The sequence below is a fragment of the Numenius arquata genome, chromosome 2 (genome assembly GCF_964106895.1).
Source record: "Numenius arquata chromosome 2, bNumArq3.hap1.1, whole genome shotgun sequence".
Classification (NCBI taxonomy): Eukaryota; Metazoa; Chordata; class Aves; order Charadriiformes; family Scolopacidae; genus Numenius; species Numenius arquata.
Genome location: NC_133577.1, coordinates 68,873,823 through 68,896,282, shown reverse-complemented (window position 1 = coordinate 68,896,282; position 22,460 = coordinate 68,873,823). Strand labels below are relative to the sequence as shown.

General features: G+C 40.5%; 1 protein-coding gene across 2 annotated transcripts in view; it reads left to right on the top strand.

Annotated features, from left to right (window-relative positions):
- Window positions 1-22,460, top strand: part of DGKI (diacylglycerol kinase iota) — a 218,631-nt gene that overhangs the window by 185,859 nt on the left and 10,312 nt on the right. For both annotated transcript variants that reach the window (XM_074144629.1, XM_074144628.1), the window contains 3 exons: window positions 5,295-5,320; window positions 19,933-19,970; window positions 21,528-21,648. In XM_074144629.1, coding sequence (XP_074000730.1) covers window positions 5,295-5,320; window positions 19,933-19,970; window positions 21,528-21,648 — 185 coding nt within the window. The remainder of the gene's footprint in view (window positions 1-5,294; window positions 5,321-19,932; window positions 19,971-21,527; window positions 21,649-22,460) is intronic.

The window sequence follows — 22,460 nt, the reverse complement described above, 5'->3', positions numbered from 1 at the left end:
CATTGCTGGTCAGCATTTTCCCATGTGTGTCAGACAGTATGGCCATTGTCTATAGAAAAATTTGAGGGGAAAGAATGACAGGAAATCTGGGATAGTAAAAGCAGAAAGCTTTGTAGAGAGACTCATAGAATTGCAGAAAAATTTAGGTTGGGAAGGACCTCCAAAGGTCATCTAATCCAAACCTCTGTTCAAAATAGGTCCAGTTAGATGAAGTTGTTCAGAGGCTTCTCCAGATGAGTTTTGAATATCTGCAAAGCTGGGTATTCAATAATCTCTCTGTACAATCTGTTCCCCTGTTTGGTCATCCACACAGTGAAAAAGTGTTTCCCAGTATCCAAAATTCTTCAATTACAATAAATCCCAATAGGGGTGCCACTTTCAGTTCAGAAGAGATGTATACACAAAATGAGAAGGAATGGGTTTAATCTGAAAGCTCTTTCCCTCCCCTCATCACAGGCAGCTATTTTCAGACTGAATTAGAAAGTTTGCAGAAATGCATTGCTTAAGCAGGGAAAAAGGGGAATGATCGTAAAAACCAGCAGAATTGCTGCACACAGATTGTCATTTGGCCTTTAAATTGTAAATGGCTGGTTGTAAATAGGTCTGGTGCAGATGGTTTCTGCTACAGGTTTATTGATTAAAATAGCTGCTTTACATCAGCTCTGGGTTTGTTTCTCTGAAGGCTTTTGTCTTCATGAATAATGTACCCATTTGCTGAAATTTTGTTAGAATTCATCTGCTGGAGGCTGGCTGTGTTTCTCTAGGTTCCTAAGCCTCTGTTGACTCGGCTCAAAATTGTGACAGCCCCTGCCCTTCCCTACTTAGAAAAGAATATTCCCTCTTCCACCATTCCAGTGCTGAATAAATCTAGTGCTTACTCATTGGAGAGTGCACTTGGAAACAGCTGTGAGTGTTTGGCTGCTTGGGGAAGGTTTGTAGGATATTGAAGGCTGTCTTGGCTATACTGGGGATTAGATTTTTGCCAGCAATTGATCCAAAGCCTGTAAGAGTGAGTGGTAAAATTCCAGTGAGCTTTGGATCAGACCATTAACTCTGAGACACAGTGCTGTTTTAGGTGGGCATGTCTCATGCCTTCAGTATCGTAAGTCTTCCAGTTTGCTGGAAGCATCTAGTGAATGTACGAGTAAGTGCTTTTTACATTATTATTCAGACTATTTTATGCATTTCTAAATATGTGTACTTCATTTACTGCGAGATCCTTGTGCATTTTGTGTTAAACACAAAAGGTACTGCTCTGCTTGTGTAGGGAGTGGTGGAACAGGCACTGCACAACTTCCCCTTGCAAACTGAGGCTCACAAGTGCTGATATATCTTCTCCGAGTAGAGCTTGCTGCCCTGCGATAGGAGAACCCTACTGCAGGACCTATAGTAAAAGGAGGGGTACAAATAACATTGAAAGCAAATGAAAGCGGGTAACATGCTTTCCCTCCTCCTCCCCCCTTCTGATCCCCTTTCCTGTTGTCATAGTAGTATTTGTCTTCCCTTTAACTGGTCACGACAGCAATAGCTCTTCATGAAGTATCTGTTAGACCAGGGCAGGGGAAAAGTCAGACTAATGTCTTTGGTGAAAATACTTCAAATTGGGCTTCCCTTTCACACTTATGCATGGGAAAAAAGCATTGTTGGTAGAAGAGCTGGTTTAATCTTACAATTCTGGAAATGTAGCCAGTCATAGACAATCTGGCCTATCTTTACTTTCTTGGGCGGTGGTGGTGAGCCTTTCTTTCTACAGTTTTACACCAAGATAAAGCAAGAAACAAGTAACAGTTACTATGAAAAACAAATTATTCCATTCTGAAATGGCCAAGAACAGGATATTGCAGTGCTTGAACCTTTTTCTGAAGGTTTTCAGGGTTTGATTTATTTTGTTTTGTTTAACCAAATTTTAAGGTCTTCAAGATTTCATTTGGTGAAGTATTTTGACCCCAGTGGGACCAACATCTTGACAACATATTAGTTCTTCTGAAGTATCTCTGATGTGCCTCTATTTTTTTTTAAGGCATAGAGGTTGTGGTAATGATAACTTGCTTCTTTATGACAGTCAAACACACAGCTAGAATCACACTCTGAGGGCAGCTGACAGGCACTAGATAGACGGTTACTGTGTGGATGCTAGCAGCTGAGAATCCTCCCTTCTCAGGACACATGTCTGGTGACCGGTGCTGCCACAGTATATCCCTCACACTTCTTACAGACCTGAGAGAAAGATGTGTGACCGGAAATATGAGCATCCACTGGATTTTTTTGCTGTCAGGAAAGTCCCCTGTGTCTCTGGAGTGAGTGTATGTGGTTTAGAGCAGGTCATTAGACTTTCTTTCTTTCCTCCCTTAGAGCCTGTCATGAGCATGGGGTAGACCAGACAATGCATAAAATGCCCAACACTATTATTGTGGACTTTTCAGCAGCCTCACTTCCTTATGTTATACTCACAAGCAAGACTCCCCTTGGTGTAGTTAGGCCAGTGCTTGAATGGTTTGGAAAATCCCTCCCCCTGCTAAAACGTATGGCCTGAAATTGTAGGATAATGTGGAAAGTCTTCTCCTTTCTTTGCCAAAATACTTTATATCAGTAGTGAAACAAAGGAAGCCTAGTTTATTGTGGTTCAACCTTTGGTATCTCCAATGGTGGAAGCTCTCATTGAGGGCTCTCCTGTGGCTGAGATATTCAAAACCTCTCTTTGTGGCTTTGCAGCCCTGTTAGAAAGTTTGAGCTTATGCTATTTCTTTTCCTTGTGGAAGCAGGAACTGACTGCTAACGATGGGTGAAATGAGCCAATAAGCTCAAACTTTTTTAGGGTGAGGCAGAGAGGTGCATATGTACACATCAAGATGCTGTGATTATATAAACCTTATTTTCTCAGGATACCAGGCCAGACAGTTCCAAAAGATGTTTGATGAAGCCTTTCTAATGAAAACACTGCTAGTAGCAACAGTAGTACTGTTAGATTTCTTACTGTTCAACTGCTGTATTCAAGGCATGCTACAAGGCAACAAAGGTACATGGGAATAGTATTTTGAAAAATATATACTAATTTTGGACAACCTAAATATGCACAAACATATTTTTCATTCCTCCTTCCAATGTTTTAATAGAGAATGTGGTGGTATTGTAATAGTGTCTCTCTTACAGTTGATGCTTTAAGGAACTAATGACCTCTGTTTTACCAGGTAAAGAGGAGCCAAATTATAGGATAATCTATCTGTATGGTTTATTTTATTGTTTCAAAGAAATATCTGAAAGGTGATGAAACTGTGCAATTAAGAAACAAAACAAAGGAATAAATTCTACTGGAACTGTGGGATACTGCATTATCAATGGGTGGAGAGTCAAAATACATGAGCTAAGGACTGGCATGACTCCTTGCACGTAAAAATATTTTTAAGTACCTAAAAATTTGCACCTCTTGATATGGCCCATTCTGCACTGTTTAACCTTGTAGGAAACACTGTGTGTTGAATTTTGACCTTCAGAAGGGCTTCTGCGGGGGGGTTGTGGAGGAAGACCTAACCAGTAACTGGTCAAAGCAGTGGGACAGTCCTAGTGATGCCCGCTAATCCTCTAGGTTACCTGCATTCCTACTGTATTTTCAGACATGGATGAAGCACAAGGGCAGAGCTGGCCTGGTTGGCAGCAGAGCAGGATACATGCCTAGGATGTTCAGCAGCAATCAGAGGATTTAATGGGAGTAGAGGATTAATTAATTCTGATCCATACAGACGCATTGGCTTCTTGCACAGTCAGAATCTTAATTAGGCAATCACATTTTTTCCTTTCACAGTGACCATCGTTCCAGCTGTGCTGTAACTCTTTCCTTTCTTTCTTTGCAAATCTCTCTCTTTTTTAAAAATAAAAATTTGCATACCTTATTAGGAAAACTTCCTTATTTTCTTTCTAGTTTTCCTGTTTGCATCTACATATTTGCATATTTGCTTCTGGTGTCCTATAATTCCTCAACCTTCATTTTCAAACCCGTTATGGAATGAGATCATGACTTCTTCCTCAGCTCCTTTATTCCTCTAAATCCAGGGTTTCTAACACTTCTTTCCCCCTCCTGAAGCCCCCATCCCCTGCTGACTCAGTTAAATATACACCTACTCTTTTCCTCTTTGTTCCTTCTTTTCCCTTCACCCCTCTGTGGCTGCTTTTCTTATGTCAGCTTTGATCTGTTTTCTGGCAACACTAACATTTTTAAATCTTTAGTAATTTGTTATTTTTTGTACCTTGGTGCAAAATTTAATATATCTTGGAAAGGAAGTGTGACTTGTCCCATTCACTGCAGGAACAAACTCCTTGTTACCTGGGAAGAAGGCTAAATATGCAGTTGAAAGTCTTTGCTGGGGAAGTGCTGAGGCAATGGTCCAATCCACTCTGTGCTGTCAATCTAGTTTAAATAACTGAGGCATATTCCAGATTTGGCTGTACAGTTAAACCCAGTTTTGCTAAGTCAAGCTACGGCAGCAAAGAGAGAAATGGAGGGGAAATACTTTACACCTCTTTATGTTATTTTGTTGTGGGTGCTGACCAAAATGATGAGGAGTGTGATCTTGAGTGATGGGAGCTGTGTCATAGATCTCTGGAATTCAGTGGGGGCCTTCTGTTCATCAGCAGAGGCACTGAGAGGTTCCTCATATTTTATAACCACTCACTCTCTTGGAGTATTATCAGAGACTTAAGCCATTGGTTAGGGGATCCTGTAACTCTTGTGTTGCTGCAGTTACATAGCTTTTTACTGTACTTACATCTGTCCATATGTTTTTTTCTTTTTGTCTGTTTATGTTGCTTTTATGTTCTCCACCACATTGACTCCTGGTAAGAAAAATGGCCACCTTAATGACTGCAAGTTCCTCTGAAGCTATAATTTCCTCAGCCACCCCTAGCTGTGAGGTTTCCTCCTGGGTCACTCTTAGTTATGATCCCTTCAATAAACTCTGATGGATTTGGGACTTTCTGAACAGTAATGTCAGCTATTTCCAACAGTAACAGTAGTAGATAAGTTCTTTGCCAAGTACCTACAGAAACTCTTGGCACGAGCACTTAACAGTGAAGCTGCCAGCTGCCTTATGGACATGACTCCATATGGGTACTCTGGTCTGCAGAACCTGCTCTCTGTCTCTGCCCTTTTCTTGTCAGATGCCTTCCAGTCTTCCCTTCTAAGTTAGGCCAAGAATAAATCCTTCCAATTCCTCCATACTCTATTCCCCACAGTGACGTTGAACCTTATTTGTGACCTTTCCATACCAAAGATTGATTGGACTTTTGTTGTTTTATTCCAGGTCACCGGTCTCTTCAGAAGATCAAGGTAAGATGTGTTTTATAGATAAAAGAGACTAAAGACTAGCTGTAAGCTGTGTTTTAAGGCAGTTGTGGTGGAGAAAAATGACTTTGTTATTACTCAAACTTTGTTCACTCCTGGACACCAAGTGCTTGTTCACTTAGTTCATTTAGTTGCAGCTGACAGAAATTAAGCCTGTGTTATTTGTAAAATGAATCTTGCTCCAGAAAATGATCTATTGCAAGTATTTGCAATTTATTCACAGAACTGCATAGGGCTTCACATATGAAAAATTATATGTGGGCTTAAAGGGCGATATATGTTTTTTGTGAAGATGAGCTGATTTCTTATGACTCTTACAGGACAGCACCTTTGTAGCAGAGGAGAGTGGATTGTGTTTAAAGGCTTGAACCCAAGTTAACTTGGGTAAACACTAAAATCAGTTTGGTAGCATGGTGTGGAATTCAGTGCCGCTAAGAGCTTCTACATATGAAAATGTCATGACTTGAGTAGCAAGAGTTGCAGGTTATGGTAATATGCTTGCTCTGAAAGAGTCTGAAGGATCTGGTCTTTCCCTATAGACTAAAGACGGAGTTTGCAGTAACTAACTGGTTAATAAACATGACCTACTTAGGTGCTTAGAGCTAAGTGGCATAAATATCCTCTAGAGTACATTAAAGTATGGTTGCATTGGTACTGAAATCCAGAGGCATACTGCAAATAAGCTGGTAATTGCACTGGCAGAGTTCCACAAGGAATGGAAAAAAAAAAAAGATGAGATTGTAACTGAGAGGGAAAGTTCATCATGTAGCTCTGAATCTAGAATATAATTTTGGACCACAAAAGAAAAAAATAATCTATTTTCTTATAGCATTCAATTTGTACACAGTTACACAATCAACAAAATTTCTGGACAATACAATAAGTATTATTCAAGAAGGATCCAGATGGGGAATAGTTAGGACTGTTGCAAATGGAGATGTAAGAAGGTCTGGGCCTGGAAGTATGTCACTGAAGTATGTGTGCTTGGAGTGTGGAGTGACGAGTTAGGTATCAACCTACATTGTCCTTGGCTCCAGCCAATATCTTTTTAGTCCAGTATTGTGGCTGTCAAACATATAATCATTAATAAATTCTCTTCCATCTCCTTGATGTGTCATTTCCTAGTAACGGAAGTTATACAGCAAGCCACAAAAGCAGACAAACATGTCAGATTAAATATGTATCTGGCCCATCTAGTCCATTCCTAGTGTCTGATTGCAGTGATTCCCCTGACAAATAAGAGCATGAGAATGGTAGAAGTATACAGTTTGAATTTCCTGGTGTACCCTATCAAATTCCTGTGATTTACAGATCCTTGACTTTATAAGCCAGGGGCAGTTTTCTTGTTTAATAGCTCATCTGCTTTTTACCATGACCAGAGATTCTTAATATAAAGTACTGGAGACTTGTGAGAAGTTAACAGTATACTCCATTTCTCCAACCCTCAGAAGAAATTTGAAAACATTATGGTCTAATATACTATTTCAAGACCTGGACTCAAGCTGCTTGTTGGTGCATAAGCTTGTTAGTGATAGACTACTCATACTTTTTAATTTCCCTTGCATTTATTCTATTGCTCCATTTTTATCTATTAATGGAACAACAGACAGTGTAAATGTATTTCCTTGTATATCTTTAGACTTTAGTATTTCTTGCTGTCATAATGCTTTCCTTCTTTCCACTGTTCTTATACTGTTCTAGTTTTTCACAAAATCTTTCTTTTTGCCATCTACCATCTGCTGCCAGATCTGAATCTAGCTTTTCAGGTTTGATAAACACCTCTGAATAGCCTCTTCCTTCCCTTCCTTCCCTTTCTCCATAAGAAACCTCCTCTGAAATGCAGAGTGAAAGGCCTATGTTCCCTTGAACAATTAGTGACATGATAGTGCTAGTTAGAAGTTTTGTGTGGAGTGTCTAACCAGATTTTTCATCCATGTAAATATGTAGGAGCTTTTCTCAAACACAAAAGAGATGCCCCAGTGACTTCCCAGAAAGAGAGGTCCAATACTTGGATTTCCTCTCTCCCACTATGCTGTGTACAGACCATGGTAAACGATCACAGTACTAGAAAGAAAACATGACAAAAGTGCTGCAGCACAAGCTGTTTTGAGCCTAGGTACTTCTCAGCCCACTTTATGCATATGTGGAAGCATCTAAAATTAGTCTTGGATCTGAAATCTCTTATCCAAACAAAAAAGGGAGGGTCCAGGACAGAGCTGAAAACTTACCTCTGAATCGTCTGTCTTTTATGGTGTTTGTGCAGACCTCTCCTGGTATTTTTTTCTTGAAGTAGGTATCCAGGAGTCATTGTTGAGACTCTTATTTTCATTAATAGTCAGTATTCAACTGTGTGCCTATTCAAGATGTTTTAAACATTTATATGTAGTTTTATAAGACACTAATGCTTTGGGGTGCACAATAGTGCAAGATCCATTTGTAGAATAACATACCTTCGCTGGCATTGCTCTACGTCCTGTATTTCAGCTACTCTTCCCTATTATGGGGCTCCTTTCTAGTGCTGATTTTCTGACCATGTGGTGTGTTGGCCATCACTGAGAAAAGGTGCTTTTCTTATTTTTGTTCCTGATATTTGTTTTATCTTCTCTAATCTTCAATCCTCACTTTTTAATTCTACTGTTTCTCTGTGTTTCTTTCTTTCCATCATCCTTATCTCCCTTTTCAAATGTCTCTTTCCCCTTGACCATGAGGTTGCATTCTGCATAGGTTCTTGCACTGTGCTCCTCACTTTGCTTTCTGAATGTCCTGCTTCTCCTCAGTGTGGCCTGCCTGCTTCAAGCATTAGTTGCAAGTAGTAGCTGTAGCATCTGTAGTATAGCAACAGAATTGCTACCAGAATTAGCATCTAATGTGAGTGGCACTTCCATTAATCCATGACAAGACAATGCATTATGCTGCCTTGAAGAGAGGGTGAGGATAAAGCACCATCTGTCTCTGACCGGGCATCTACTGAACAATTGTAACCGCACACAATGCTCCTTGTGGACACAAGTTAAAGGCACCTTTATCAGTTACAAAACAGAGCCATTTTAATTGGCACAGAAAGGGCAACAGTACTGCTAGAAAATCCCAAACTTCAAATGGAAAAAAACCCAAACCTCTTAAAGATTTTAGAAGGGTAGTGTCTTTGTTCTTGGTGCAGGTAGTTAGGAAATACATAACTAAAGAGTGAAATCCATCATCTTCTTTCCTTTTATCTTTTTTTTTTTTTAAAATTAAAAAAAAATAATAAATCACAAAAAGAGCAGAAAAAACCCTTGACCCCCAAATTCCCGAAATGAGTGACAAAATGGAACAACCTAGGTAAATACCAAAGCATATAAGTTTAGACAGGGGATTAGAGTGGTGGCTGTGAAGAATGGAATGGAAGGGCTACCTGTTCAGTCAGGTGGGCTCCGGTGCAGTTACGTGCCTTGCAGCCTTGGAGGACAATGGTCCTTCCTTGGGTGCTGCGACTAGCTAAGATCAATAATGGGCAAGTGGCAGGGCCACAGAAGACCTGGTGGATGTCATGAGGGAGAGGACAGGGAGGCCCCCTGCTAGCAAATGGTACCACCTGCTGTATTTTCACTCTATAAAAATTCTGGGCTTATGCTCAGGAAGTGTGAAGCTGCTTGGAGGTCATTGAAAGAAATCCTATCCGTTGTTTCTACATCAGGTATGGTTTTGTCATCAGAATGCAGGCTTCTAGTGTGTTGCCTGGGCAGCACATAGTCATTCCCTGATTATCATTGGGTGAATGGCTGAGGTTTACCAAAACTCATCCTTCATCCAGCACCTTTCAGTACTGCACTGTAGATGGTGTGTGTGCTAGATCATGCCCTGCCCACTCTTATTCACAGCCGGCCTGCAGAAAACTGGCTACAAATTTTCCTATGCTAATGCATTGAATAATATTATATTTTACATTAATTTTGTTCTAGCTTCATCTGGGTTATTTTTTCCATATTTGGGTTACCCTGTGTAACTGAGTAGGCTGTTCTTCATCATCACCTGAGCAACTGGGGGAAATGCTCTTAAAGGAATACAGTGAGTTCCATTTCCATTTCAGTCTTCTGGAAGAAAAAGTACCTGCAAAATCTTGAGTGGTGTGTGGACATGGACATTGGCACGTTTTTATCTAATGGGAACTTGGAGCTGATGCCGCTCAATACTTGTTTGCCTAACTTCAAACAGAGGAACCTTGCCTTTGATGGAACTACTCAAAGTTTTAAGCGGCTATATTAACGCCTCTCAAGTAGCAGTCAACCCCAGTGCTTATGCATCTGAGTTTCATTCTGACCTGTATACGGGAAGTTCCAAATATTTATGTCTCTGGTCTCTTGCTCTTCTTGTTTCTCTATAGACCCGTGAAACTGGGCTTTTGGCCTTGTTTACTTCCAGCAGACATGGTTTTTTCTGCATTAGCATAATTTCTAGCAAGCTTTGCTGTGATTAAACTCACTTGTTGTTTGTTTTCTTTTTTTTTTTCTGCAATAGATTCCAAATTCATGAGGGAATAGGGGAAAACTGAGGAATTAAGACAAGAGGCAAATATATTCAAAAGAGAAGTTTTGGAGACAGTTGGTTATTACAACGTCATGATATGATACAAAGGGTGAAGAAGAAGGATGATATTTCTGCTTGAAAAGATGAATGACAACACTCAAGGATATTTCAGATTCTGACAGATGGTGGTTCCATGACAATACTTACAGTCATTCAGTCTGGATATCCTATCCTTAGGAGGGATTTTTTGCAGAGCCAGGAGTGCATTAGAAGTGAAGTGGGTTTGAATGGTGACCTTCAAATTAGCCTCTATTGGAATATTTTTCCACAGGGATTTCTTGGCCCAGGTTCAACTGAAAGCTTGGGGCGGGAAGGTGTAATTTTGTTTCTAGATATCTCTCTGGATGGAGAGAGCTGCTGTATGAATTATAAGGAAGGGAGTGATTGAATGTGTGCATGGAAGGCAGTGGAAGCACTTGCTTTGTAGTACAGCAGCCATACAGCAAAATGTTTTGCTATGCAGTATCTGCTTCTGCCTTGTAGGCAAAATGTGCTGTGCATTATGGTATTTGCTCCAGTGCTGTCTGCTCCATTAAAGAGAGGAGGTCTGAACCCATGTGAAGAGGAAGATAGCCATAGGATCCCCAAAAGAGGGCACAAGAGCTGAGAACACTTCCTGGGACCTCCAATGCATGGGATTTCCTGTTGTCCGTGGCAGCCTGTGGGAACATGGACTTCACACTCCCTTAAATCCCTTTCTTCTTTCTGGAGCCACTGCTCACTAGTCTTGCTAGGCATAGTCTGCAAATGAATGTTCTCCTCAAGAGTTTTTTCAGTATCCTTCCTTCTCTTTAAAAGAGAGAGTGATGGTTTTGTGCAGTTCCAGCTGAGAAGCTATATTCTTCAGGGTGATGTTGCACCCGTTTAGCTAGCAACAAATTGAGATGTCTTGGAATGCTTTCTCTGAACAAATCAAAGACAGTACAGTGAGGTGGCTCCTGACTGCAGGTATTTATTTTGATTAATGAGCTATTTTGGGAAGAAAAACTTGGATAGTGTTTTGAAAGTATGTCTGTGGCCATCTGAGCCAACAGTTGCTTGGAGATCTGCTCTTAGTTTGTTCATTTACTTCTCAGCTCAGCAGAGGCTGGTATCAATGCAGAGCTGTAGTACCCTGTAGCAAGAGAAAGTGTTCTGTCAAAGCACATCTCTAGGGCTGAGGGAGGGTCCTCTTTGTCCAAAACCTTTAAAAGATGTCTACAACCCACCTCTCATCCCATCTAAGCAGACTTGAGGGGTCAGTAGGCAGCTGGGATGAAGAGGTCTGGCAGATGTGGACATCTGAATGAGTAATAGAGGAAAACTGGGAAATGTTTCTTTACAGATGGTCACTGCCATTATCCGTTTTCCCCTTGGAAGGAAGTAGGAGAAAAGAATGTGTTGTCTGAATCAGGGCACCTGTTTTCAAGCAGAAGCGCTGGGTAACCTTGCCAACTTATTTTGCTCCTGTTTTTTGTTTCTGATGGAGGCTGCTCATGGTCAGATAAGGGTGGCAACTTGCTAAAACAAAACAAGAAAACAATTCACTCCATCCGCTAAAGACTCTGGCCAGCAAATAAATGCTTGAACTGACTTTCAGATTATTTAATCCTACTGTGAGGCTCTAGCTTTCTGAGGAAGAGTTACTTAGATATTGCCAGGCAAAGGCACTGCAGCCAGCCTTGCAATGTCTAAAACCTGAAGGGAGTGTGGTAGGAGTGCCTGTGATTGTCAAGTCAGGGAAGAGGGGGAACAGTGTGGCCTTTTTATTTTTAAATAAAAAATAAATCATTGCTTAATTATTTTACCTAGAATTCTCTTCCTGCCAAAGTAATGCCACTCTATTGATAAAGTGGCTGCATTAGTCAGCCAAAGTCTTCCCTGACTTGTATTCTCACTTGATCAGAGACATTTTCCTCCACCACATCACTCCTGAAAATGACATTAATTGTTCCTGTCTTGGCTTAAAAATAAAAATGGTGGAAGGGAAAAGGAAAGAAAAAAAAACGAAGATGTCTACCAGATGGTACTTAGTTTATCTGCAACTGTTCTTTGGGTTTTTAGACCATTTACAAAGGAAGTACTTTTTCTTTACAGTCATCCCTTCCTTTTGTAAATCTGAGTTAAATGGTCTTGCAGGAAAAGTTTGGCATTAGGGTTTGAATACTTCCACTCCTAACTATCAGCTGCACTCCCAGTTCAGCACCAGTGCCACATAAACAATTCAGGGTGGACTCTAATTGGCGTCAAAGTACCTTTAAACTAGTCTGACAGTGCAAATGGGGCCTTAAAGGCAGCTTGAGTGTAATTTACATCTGCTTGAAAGCCTCTTTATCCTTCCAGAGTTGTATGAAGGGACTTCTGTGTAAGTGAGAATTTAGCCTTTCTTTCCCTCCAGCAAGCCTGTGTGGTTATTTTTACTTCCTTTTTCCTCTCTAGACAGTGGTTTGATGCTGTGTGTTGTTTGGATCCAGAATTCTTAAAAGGAAAAGGTTTGTAATGCATATTTATAGCCACCTAAGTAATGGATGATTTTTTTGTGTGTTAAAATTCTTGTCTTATTCCCAAATTAGGCAAACAGATGCAGTCAAAACTATGTCAGTTCCCTCTGAATCTGCACAGGATGAGGTGCTTTTGTAACTAAAGGACAACCCATAAATGTTTAGAAGGGTTTTCTACCTCTTTGTGCAATCCTAGAAATAGATATTATTGAGGTATGACTTATTCAGAGGGCCAGCATGTTTCAAAAGTGTCTCTCAAACCACAGGAGAATGTGTGCTTGTGCACATGTTATGCTGTACAGATGGATTAGCTCGAGACGCTGTGTGAAGGCCTTCATAATATTCCCCTTGCTGAATAGTCATCAGATGTCTGTGTCTGGCTGCCGTTCAGCTGATCTGCTTTTGAGCTTTTGGTTGCAGCAGGTTGCCTCACTGTCGGTTTTCCTGGTCTCTTGGGAGCATTTTGAGCTCTTGGGCTCTTTATTTGGTTTTCTTTCATGGAAGTAGTGCCTCACAGCACTGCTGCTGTGAGCTAGCTAGACCGGTGCCATTCCTGTAGGATTCCCTAAAATGCCTAAGCCTTTCCCAAAGCTGAAATCCTGTGGGGAAATCTTGTTTACCACCTGTTTCTTTAGAATAGTGGCAGCAAACAAATACATTTTGGAAAAACTTTAAAAATCAATGACTCTTTGCCTTAGCCAGCGCAAGAGGGACCATGTTCTAGGCAGGAAGCCTCTAAACTGCATGTATTTTTGCTGTCACATTTCCATCACGGATCTCATACAGTCTTTGGGCTGAGGCAGAACTCTTCAAGCAAGTCCAGGAACCTTTCCCCATTCCCACAGCAGACAGCTTCTATTTCAGGTGTAGACTGCCGGCATCTTCTTTCTCATGGCTGATGTTAGATTAGAAAGAGATGTTGCTGACATATAGGTCTAGAGTTTCTAAAATGGCTCGTGAGAGATTTTTTTAACTTTTTAAGCTATATTTGCAATTATAAACTGCTGTCTCTTCAAGCTTATAGGCAACTAAATTCCCCATCAAAATGCCCCTTGTTTAGTTATAATGCAGCCTCTTTCTTGAAAATTAAAACGTAAAACTCTTTCTCCTGGTTTGTTAGCCATCTTTTTGCTGAAGATGTTCCATATTGATTGCTCAGACCCAAAGTTTAAAAATTGTGCAAAGATATTCTTCTGTTTGGTGCAAGATTTTTTTTTTTCTTTTACTATATCTCAGCTTTAGTCCAATGTGGAGGTAAAAATCAGCTTAAGAAGAAAACCAGATGGAGGTTAACACAGATATACACAAGTCTTACCATCTTACCAAGCAGCACTACTAAGCTTTATGATCAGGCAGATTCCTCATCAGCACATGGGCTGTGTTTACAGGATAAATGGACATTTTTTGCCTGAACACAGCTTTTTCTGTGCATAGCTGTAAGGAAAAATTCAGTCCTGATGGTTATGATAGGACCAAATATTAGTGTCATTGTGGCATAAGCTGTGGACTGTTATAATAATAGCCTCTAAAGGGAGTGAGTGTCCCTTAGAGGAGTGTGGTGCAGCTTTTTGTGGCCCAACCAGTTAGCCTATATTGAGGGACCTTTGCCCCATTCTATCAGGAGGAAGATTTGGTTGTCAGTCAGACAGCTATTTGATGTAAAGTCATTTTTCAGTGAACACAGAAGAAGTGATTTTCTTGTGCAGAAGTTCAAGCAAGTCTGCATAGTGGACATTTTGCTTTTGCTGCTTTGCTTTTGCTAGCTTTTTGCCTCTTTTATATCCACACAAAGCTTTAACCATTTATTTTTGGGGTTTTTGCCAGCATCTAGGAGACCCCTCAACCCACAAGGTTTAACTTCCCTTTACTTTCTTTCATGGTCTTCAGTAGTTGCTTCCAGTACTTGCAGGTGCATAAAATACATGAAGAAATATTTAATTGCTACTTCCACTCAGCTTAGCTTCAAAGAGAAATGTTTAAGCATCATCAGCTTTGGTGAGGCTTGAGATTGTCTGCAGATCAAAGACCTGCAAGCTCACAGTCATTCCAACAAAGTGTTAGTAATTTTGTAATTTAATTTCTCAGTTATGTAGACAGTTTGGCATATGTATTTTAAAGGTGGGTTTTTTTCTGTAATTTTAAAAGCAGGTAAAATATTGGGAAGAGGTAAAGGGTTTATAAAAGCTCAAGTGCAGAGATTTGCAGCCTTTCTTCATCACTGATCCCTAAAACTTTTCTATGGGACTGGAAGACCCTTCAGACTTGTCAAGTGTATGCACTGCCCTATGTCTTAGATGCTTGTTTTTCATAGCCATCTTGGAAGGGAAGTAGTCCACAAACCAATTCCCCATGGTGCCCTCCACCCCTTTCACCTGCAGGCCAAGGTTGAAGGTCATGGCTAGAGTAGAAAAAAGTCAGTTCTGTACATTTCTGGGTAAGTTATGTTACTGTCAGTTTTTCATATTAGATTTGATCTTTACTAGATTGTACAAAGCTATTACAAGCAAATTGTTGTTTACAGAGAAAAGAATGTATTTCTGAATGGTAATCTATATGGACTTCACACTCCCTTGAGAGCGTAGCTTTTTGAGTGATTGAAACAGAAGTTATTATTGATTTCTATAAAACTAGTGGGAAATTAAGAACGAGGGCTTGTTTTCTTATCATTTCTGTAATGCTGATCTTTAACAGCTCAGAAGACTCCAGCTGTGTAAAAGCACTCTTCTAGTCAGGGTCAGCTTTTAACTTCTCAACGTGTAAAACAGTAATTACTTTAAATGCCTGACTCTATGAATTTCACAAAGTCTACAACAGCAATAAATGTTTGGAAATGTTCTGGAAGCTAATGATAGGCCAAGTTAAGTTTAATAACTCTCAAGAAATTTGATGATGTCACCTTCTGCTGCAGTTAGTTCTTCATTATCAGCTCAGCAAGGTTTGAGCAAGGCAGTATGTCATGCGGTGTTCCTTAAGAGTTCCCCTAAGTCTAGCAGGACATAGTGTTAGACACTGAGCCTCAAATTCTGGGGGTCCCACACCAAAGCTCTAATGTCTAATATTTTTTATTAGCTGCCTCTAACCAGTAAGAAACATCCAGCACTGAAATGTGGATGGCATATCAATTCCAAGGGCTGAATCAGTGTGTTAGTTGTGTCTTAGGGCTGGACAAATGTAGGCACTGTCTGATAAATAAGACTTCTACAAGGTCCTGATCACTTCAGGTCATCATTTGTCTTATTGTGTCTTTTGGAAGAGCTAAAGATTTTATGAGCCCTAATTCTGTTGGAGTTGTGGCAGTTGTATTCTGCCATAATTTCCCATGTGCTTAAACGTTATCGTACACTGATCAGATGCATTGTTTTAACCCATGGTAAGTTGTATTATCGCAAATAATACTTTGCTCTCTGTATGTTATACAAGGAGCTCCCAAAATTTCTGAGACTGTGAGCATTGCCTGGTCGCAGGAATATCATACCTTGGAAACCCTTAAAAGGAGGAGCCTCCATTTTGTCCTTTTTTGTCCTTGCAGGTGATTAGATGTGTCTCCTGGCATCATGCCGTTCTAAATGATCCCCTCTCTGTCTTAGTTTGGCACTTAATTTAGGTACTGGAAGTTGGAGGTCATTTTCCCTAGAACTTCTGTAGTCCATGAAGGGAGATGAGCAACAGGACCTATTGCAGGAATACTGGCTTGCTTTATCTGGAGGATTATTTTCTTTTCTGACCATCCAAACCTCCTAGGCAACTTGCGGCCCCTGAAGTTATGGGGTACAAATACCTCACTCTTCTGTTATCTGTTTCCCAGTGTTTAATGACTGATTTTGCAGCGCTGTTTTAATGCTGCTGACTTCACATGCAGAACCAGAGAGCAATTGTGATTTAGTGGGTTAATTTTATGGCTGGGAAACAAAAAAATGTTTGTTGTAACTCATTGACATTAAGATATACTTTTAGAATATGAAATAAAAATAGCTGTTTCCAATAGAAACAGTGGGTACTAACATAGAAATAACATGAGTGACACATGCCACAGGAAAGGTATTGTTGTCGCATGTGTGGATGTACCAGTAGCTGTTTTTCCTGTGTCTCAAGCTGCACTAGCTTGCAGTATTACCAGAAAATTCAATTAGTGGCCTTTTTAACATGGCTTTTTTTTCTGCTAGTGCATTATCCACTTGTAGCTGTTCAATATTTAATTTATAGGTCAAATACATGGGGGGTTTTGTTTGTTTTGGGGATAGGGTTTTGGGTTTTGGTTTTGTTTGTTTGTTTGAGCTTGGGTTTTTGTTTGGGTTTTTTGTTTGTTTGTTTTTGGTGGTTTTTTTTTAAATGAGGTTTCTTTTGTAAGTTGGCCCACAGGGGTGGTTAGAACCACATCTCAAAATTTATCCAGTGGAAACTAAAAGTTGCTAGTCTCTAGCAACTGTTATATACATAGTCTACATTTCTGGCTGTCCATATCCTAGCAGGTAATTGCTTCTATCAAGATCCATCACCCTGGGCGGTGACTGACACATTTGCTGGCAATTTCAACAGAGAGGTCAGTGATGGAGCAGGGGCTGTCTGCAGGGGTGTACCAGTAGAGAGGTTTGAGCTTCGCTGAGAAGGCAGCCTGGGGACTCTGCCACTGCAGCAGACTGAGTGCTTCCTTGTTATATGGACAGAGCACTTCAGTCTCCAGTCTTGTCAAGCTGTCACCTTTCATCAGCAATAAATCTGCTTGCTAAATAACTGAGAAAAGTAATAAAACATTTTTATTAGTCATGACAAATGCTTGTCTTAGAAGAAGTTGAGAAAATAATGACTTGATTTAAATATTTATTAAATCAAGTTATTTTTGAGGCATCTTTAAGACCTGAAGGTATTTTATGATAGGATAAAACAATTGCATAATTTATGTTATATATTACACCAGTGGTGCAGTGTTGCTCAGAAGAAATAAAACTGTTCTCACTTTAATGTTTTTAATTTTAAGCTAGCCTGGCATTGCATGTTAACAGCATTTTTGTCCAATTTTTCAGTCTGCTCTCTCTTGTCAATGCCATCTGCTTGCTTGTTTTACCACCTTTTTAACAACCAGGTGATTTTTGCCATCTTCACCCTCCTCCTCAAAATGCCCAGCAGTCCCATTTGGGTTTATGGGGTTAGTGTGCTAAGCAATATTCATATGTTTATGTAAATGTGTTCCCTATCCTAAAGAACCTTTTTCCATTTCTAGTTCAATAGCTTCTAAGTCTTCCAACATCCTGGCTTACAGCACTGAATTATTTTACTGTAGTCTGATCTGCTTGTTATACCAGCTGGTTTTGTTGATCTGTAATGTATTCATTTATGCAATAGGTTCTACTCTAGCAAGGTACTTAAATTAAGTGTGCAGGTAGACTTGGTGAAAAGAATGTGATTAGCTCAAAGCTAAGCACCTGCCTTAAATGCTTTGCTGGATTGGAGGCTTAGGAAAGAGAAAAAGATTGGTCTAATTATGTTGAATGTGTTTTAGAGCTGCTTTATCCTAATAGCCTTATCATCAGACCAACCTCTGGTTATGGATACTCAACATAAAAGATTTCTCATCGTTTGCCAGGCTTTTCTTTTCACTTCATAGTTTTCTAGATCTTTTTCCTGGCTTTTCTGAACTATAATCTTAAAAACAGTTTGCATAGGAAAATGTATCTCTGCCTCTTAGGAAGCAACTTCAGATAAACCGTGTCTTAAAATACTGGATGTAGAAGGCAATGAGAAGCTGGTGTCACGGGTTCATTTGATTTTCATATGTGTGAGGAGAGCAAAATATTTATACAAGTTCCAGACTGCAGTAGCCCACAGAATAAATGTGGCAGTGAGACCAGAATGATGAAAAAGGAGGAAAAAGATAAAATGAATGAAACAAGGGTTAAATTCTGCTCTGCTATTAATACTGAGCCAGCATTAGAACTATTGGGGAAACAAGGAGGACGTAAGCTATTGAAAATTAAATCTGAGGAAAAGATGCATGTGTATTTTTCCAGTTCTAGCTCTTACCTGCTGGTGTTTGTCTTTTTCCATTCCTCAGATCTGTGTGTCCTCACTTCCACAGATGCCAGGGGGATTTACAGCACCTAGTTTAACTCATGGTCACTCTAAAAACTGCCCTAAACCCAAGGTTAAAAGAATTGCTGCTACTGCTTACCCAAGTCAGAACTTAGCTAGACTGGGTTTTTGCTTTTCCCACTGCTGCGTGGCCAGGGCATGAGGCATTGCCAAGACCAGGAAGCTACACACAACCCCAGGTGTTTTCAAAGAAAGGAACATTTGTTGAGTTGTCTTTGCAAGCCCTTCCTCTTCTGCAGTGTTTGGCTTGGATGTGTTGTCATTTCTGAAGCTGTAACAAGCTCCTCGTGGAATTCACACTGTGCAGTTTCCTGTGTGTTATTTTTCAGAGGCAAGGCTATACTATGGTTTTCTTTCCCCCTTGCTCCTCCCTATGTGAGCTTTTGGCATCTTTATCAAGGATGGCACTTGAGCTAATGCTTAACTTGATTGCGCTGCCTAGACTCGAAGATAGAAATGGGCTTAGGCACTCTTGAAAAAGTATGAACTGAGGCAGATGTTTAATGCTTTCTAGGATGCAAACCAAGTAAGTGTTTTCTCAGAAAGATTATTCATAATTGTTTTTTACTATATATATAATGATAGGGAGAGGGAGAAAAAAACAGAGGAAATAGCTGCGTAGTAGTAGATTTGTAACAACTTCTCATGCTTATGATTACTTGGCACCACTGTGTTTTCCACTGAATGCAACCTATACATAGGGCAATAGTGTCCCAGGCTTTTGTCTTCCTCCTTCTTTTTAATGAGCACGGGGCAGACAGTGGTGGGTAGTGAACATCCCCTGGCTCTGTGTGCAGCTGTTCCCTGCCTTGCTGTGAGTCTGCTCACTTTGCCTCTCTGTCTCTCTTTCCTTCTGTGTCTGTTTAAATTACAGAGGCTAAAAAGAAGGGTACTGGCTCCTGCTCTGTTTTTGACCCTGCCAAACCTAGGGAACTTGCTGCCCATTGGCATGTCAAAATGTTTTTGTAATGCAAATAATTATTAAGAAATTTCTTGTTTGCCACCTAATCATCTGCAACTTGAGACTCTGTATTTGAGGCTGACTGACCACTCCGTCATCAGTATGAAAAAACCTGAGAGGTCTGAGGGATACCTTCAGGTTTTCTGTGTTTATGGCGTTGATCTTCAGTGATGGTTCAGCTGCCAGAGACTTGGGCCCACCCTGTGGACTGTTGAAAGGTCCCTGAAGTGTCTCAAGAAAAAAATTAATATAGAAGCATGCAGTTTCAGGGCAGTATTGGAAATGCTGTCTTGATGTCCATACAGCTTTCATGCAACATGGGCAGTCTTCTGCCTTTCCAGTGTGTCAGTGCAGGGTTCACATCAGTTTTGGTAGTATATGAGAATGCAAGTAGACTGAGGCATCAGTCTTAACTTGCACATACTGTGAGCTATGTTCTCAGCTGTGAGGCTATATGCGTAATGATTTCTGCCTAACAGTAGTTTTCTATTTGTCTTTTGCAGCACTTTTACAGGCAGTCATAGCTGGTGATCTGTTGAAGGTAAGTACAGAACACCAAGTGTCCACTTTTTCACAGCTTTTTGCAGGTCTGATGTACTGTAAATTTTATCACACCTCTGCTCAAAACATAAATAGACTGCTGTAGGGACTGCTGGCACGTGCCATTTTACAGCCTTTCCAGGAAACCCCGAATATTAGGGGAACATATCAGTCAGGTGAGGTGTGAAATTCGAGTGAATAGGATCTGGTGTTAGACAGCAACTTTCAGCCCAGGATTCATAGCACACTGCACAGAGCAATGTGCCGGTTACTAACAGGGAAATTACTATACTGGCAAATGCAACATTGAACAGCAGGGTAGTTCTGACACAGCCTTACACAGTGAAGGATATTTTACGGCAGTGTGGTTGGTGGCCAAGCCCCTAGAGTTGCTAGAGTCTTCTTAACTTCTGTCTAGGCAACCACCAGACCAGGTAGAACAAACGTCAGCTTGTTTTATCGTCTGATGGATGTCTCAAAACATGTAGTGTCTTGGTATTGTTAGTTATTGGGAGGAAAAGGCAACGACAAAAAAATGTTTTGTGCCCAAATTCTGATGTTCCATAACTGACAGTTATTCAGGATGGACTTTTCGGTAGCCAAGTCAGGATTTGAAAACATGCCCTCGAATTTGGATGAGGACTGTGATTAATGATTGCAATTTTATCTGTGAGAAGCCAGCTTGGAGCCATTTGTAAAAATGACAGTACTGTTAGGCCAACTCTTTGCCTGCAGGTGCCCCTTCTATACCTCTGCCCCTGCGCTTGTGGCTGCAGCATCTAGAGAGCAGTCCTTCAACCAGCCGTCATAAAAATATTGTCCCCTTTCTGCTTCTTGAAAACTTTTTGCCTGACTTTGCTTTGACAGGGAAACTTCTTGCCCTTCTTCAGATGTAGTGCATCATAAATGATGCCCTGCTGCCACAATCCTCTCCCTCTTTTCTGCAGTGATTTGCACTGCAAACCTCCCCAGAGTTTGCAGCAGTTCTGAGACCTGGCCGGTTGCTGTTTCCTCTCCATTCTTCACCACATAGTGCTTCCTTCCCCCTCTGACAGCCCTGGCCAGGGAGCAGAGGCAGAGAAGGGAGATATGGGGCAACTGAACCCCACTGCCCTGTGGATTTTTGAGTTGGAGTTCTCTGGTTTAGTCAGAAAGTGTCTGCCTCCTGGGCTAAAGAAAAATTGGGATTTTCAGTAGAGAAGCCAGAATTTTTTGGCAGATACATACACTTTTAAATATCCCAACAGCTTCACCAGAAATGGTTTTGCAAGCATTGCTAGCAAGCAAGAATTCATTGCCAGTACATTAGCAATGTCTCATTGTTTAGGAAATACAAACTGCTCTTCTTAAGCCATATAATTGTCAATCGTTCTAATTTCAGATAATTTTTCATTGGGGCCTAAAAGCTGGTTTTAAAGTAAAATTTTATTTCATTTTATTCCATTTTTTTACTGACCCCCTATGAAAATAGTAAATAATTTGCCTGTATATTTTTTTCTCTGCTCTCCCTCCTCCCATCTTATCCTTCTGTGTGTTGTTTGTTTGTTTTTTTTTCCAGTTCATAGAATGCTGTAAAAAAGGAGCCAATTTGCTAATCCAAGGACCTGATCACTGCTCCTTGTTGCACCATGCTGCCAAGTCTGGGCATGGTGAGATTGTGAAATACATCCTTGAGCATGGTGAGTCACAGTGGGCAAATCCACAGAGAGCTGTACTTTAGCGAAGTGTGGGTCAGGTAAAACCACACCATGTGGCTGGAAGTGCCCTCACTCATTTGTGGTCACCCTAGCAAAATGTCCACCTGCAGCATGGCTGAGCAGGAGGCTCAGGATGTGGTAGCAATGACACTGATGGCTCTAGATAAAGTGTGGAAACAAAAATAAAGATGGCTTTTGAGGAGGACGGGTATTTTTACCCAGTTAGGAGGCTGTGAAGCAGCAGTGTGATGCTCTAGTTAGAACCTCTGGCATAGGAATCCTCTGAACTAATTTGGTTTTCAATTAGACCATATGTTGCAGAAAGCGTCTAATCTCCGTTACAACATTTACAGCAATGCAGAGCCCATCCAACCATTGGTATTATTTCAGTATTTAATAACATGTTAGGAGTCTGTGCATTTATTTCTAGACTGGATTAACTTAGCTTCCCTTCCAACCTTCCAATATTATGTCTCTGTTAGATTCAAGACCACACGACAACAAAAATTTATGGTCTCCATTTTATATTTATATTTATAGGCTGTGATTGTGCCATTTCCCTTTTTTCCTTTTGACTCTCTTTATCTTTGTCAGTAGCAGGATTACAGGCACGCTTACGCAGGGTATGCAGCAATCTGTGTGTGCACACACATTTGAGGCAGTCACATTCAAGATTTTCTGCCTGTTGAACTACCATAATCTTGTTCATTGGTTTCTGGAGAGTGGTTCAGTAATATTGTCACTGCTTTGCACACAGAGCTAAATGACCAGCCTCCTGCACTGTAGGAAACATT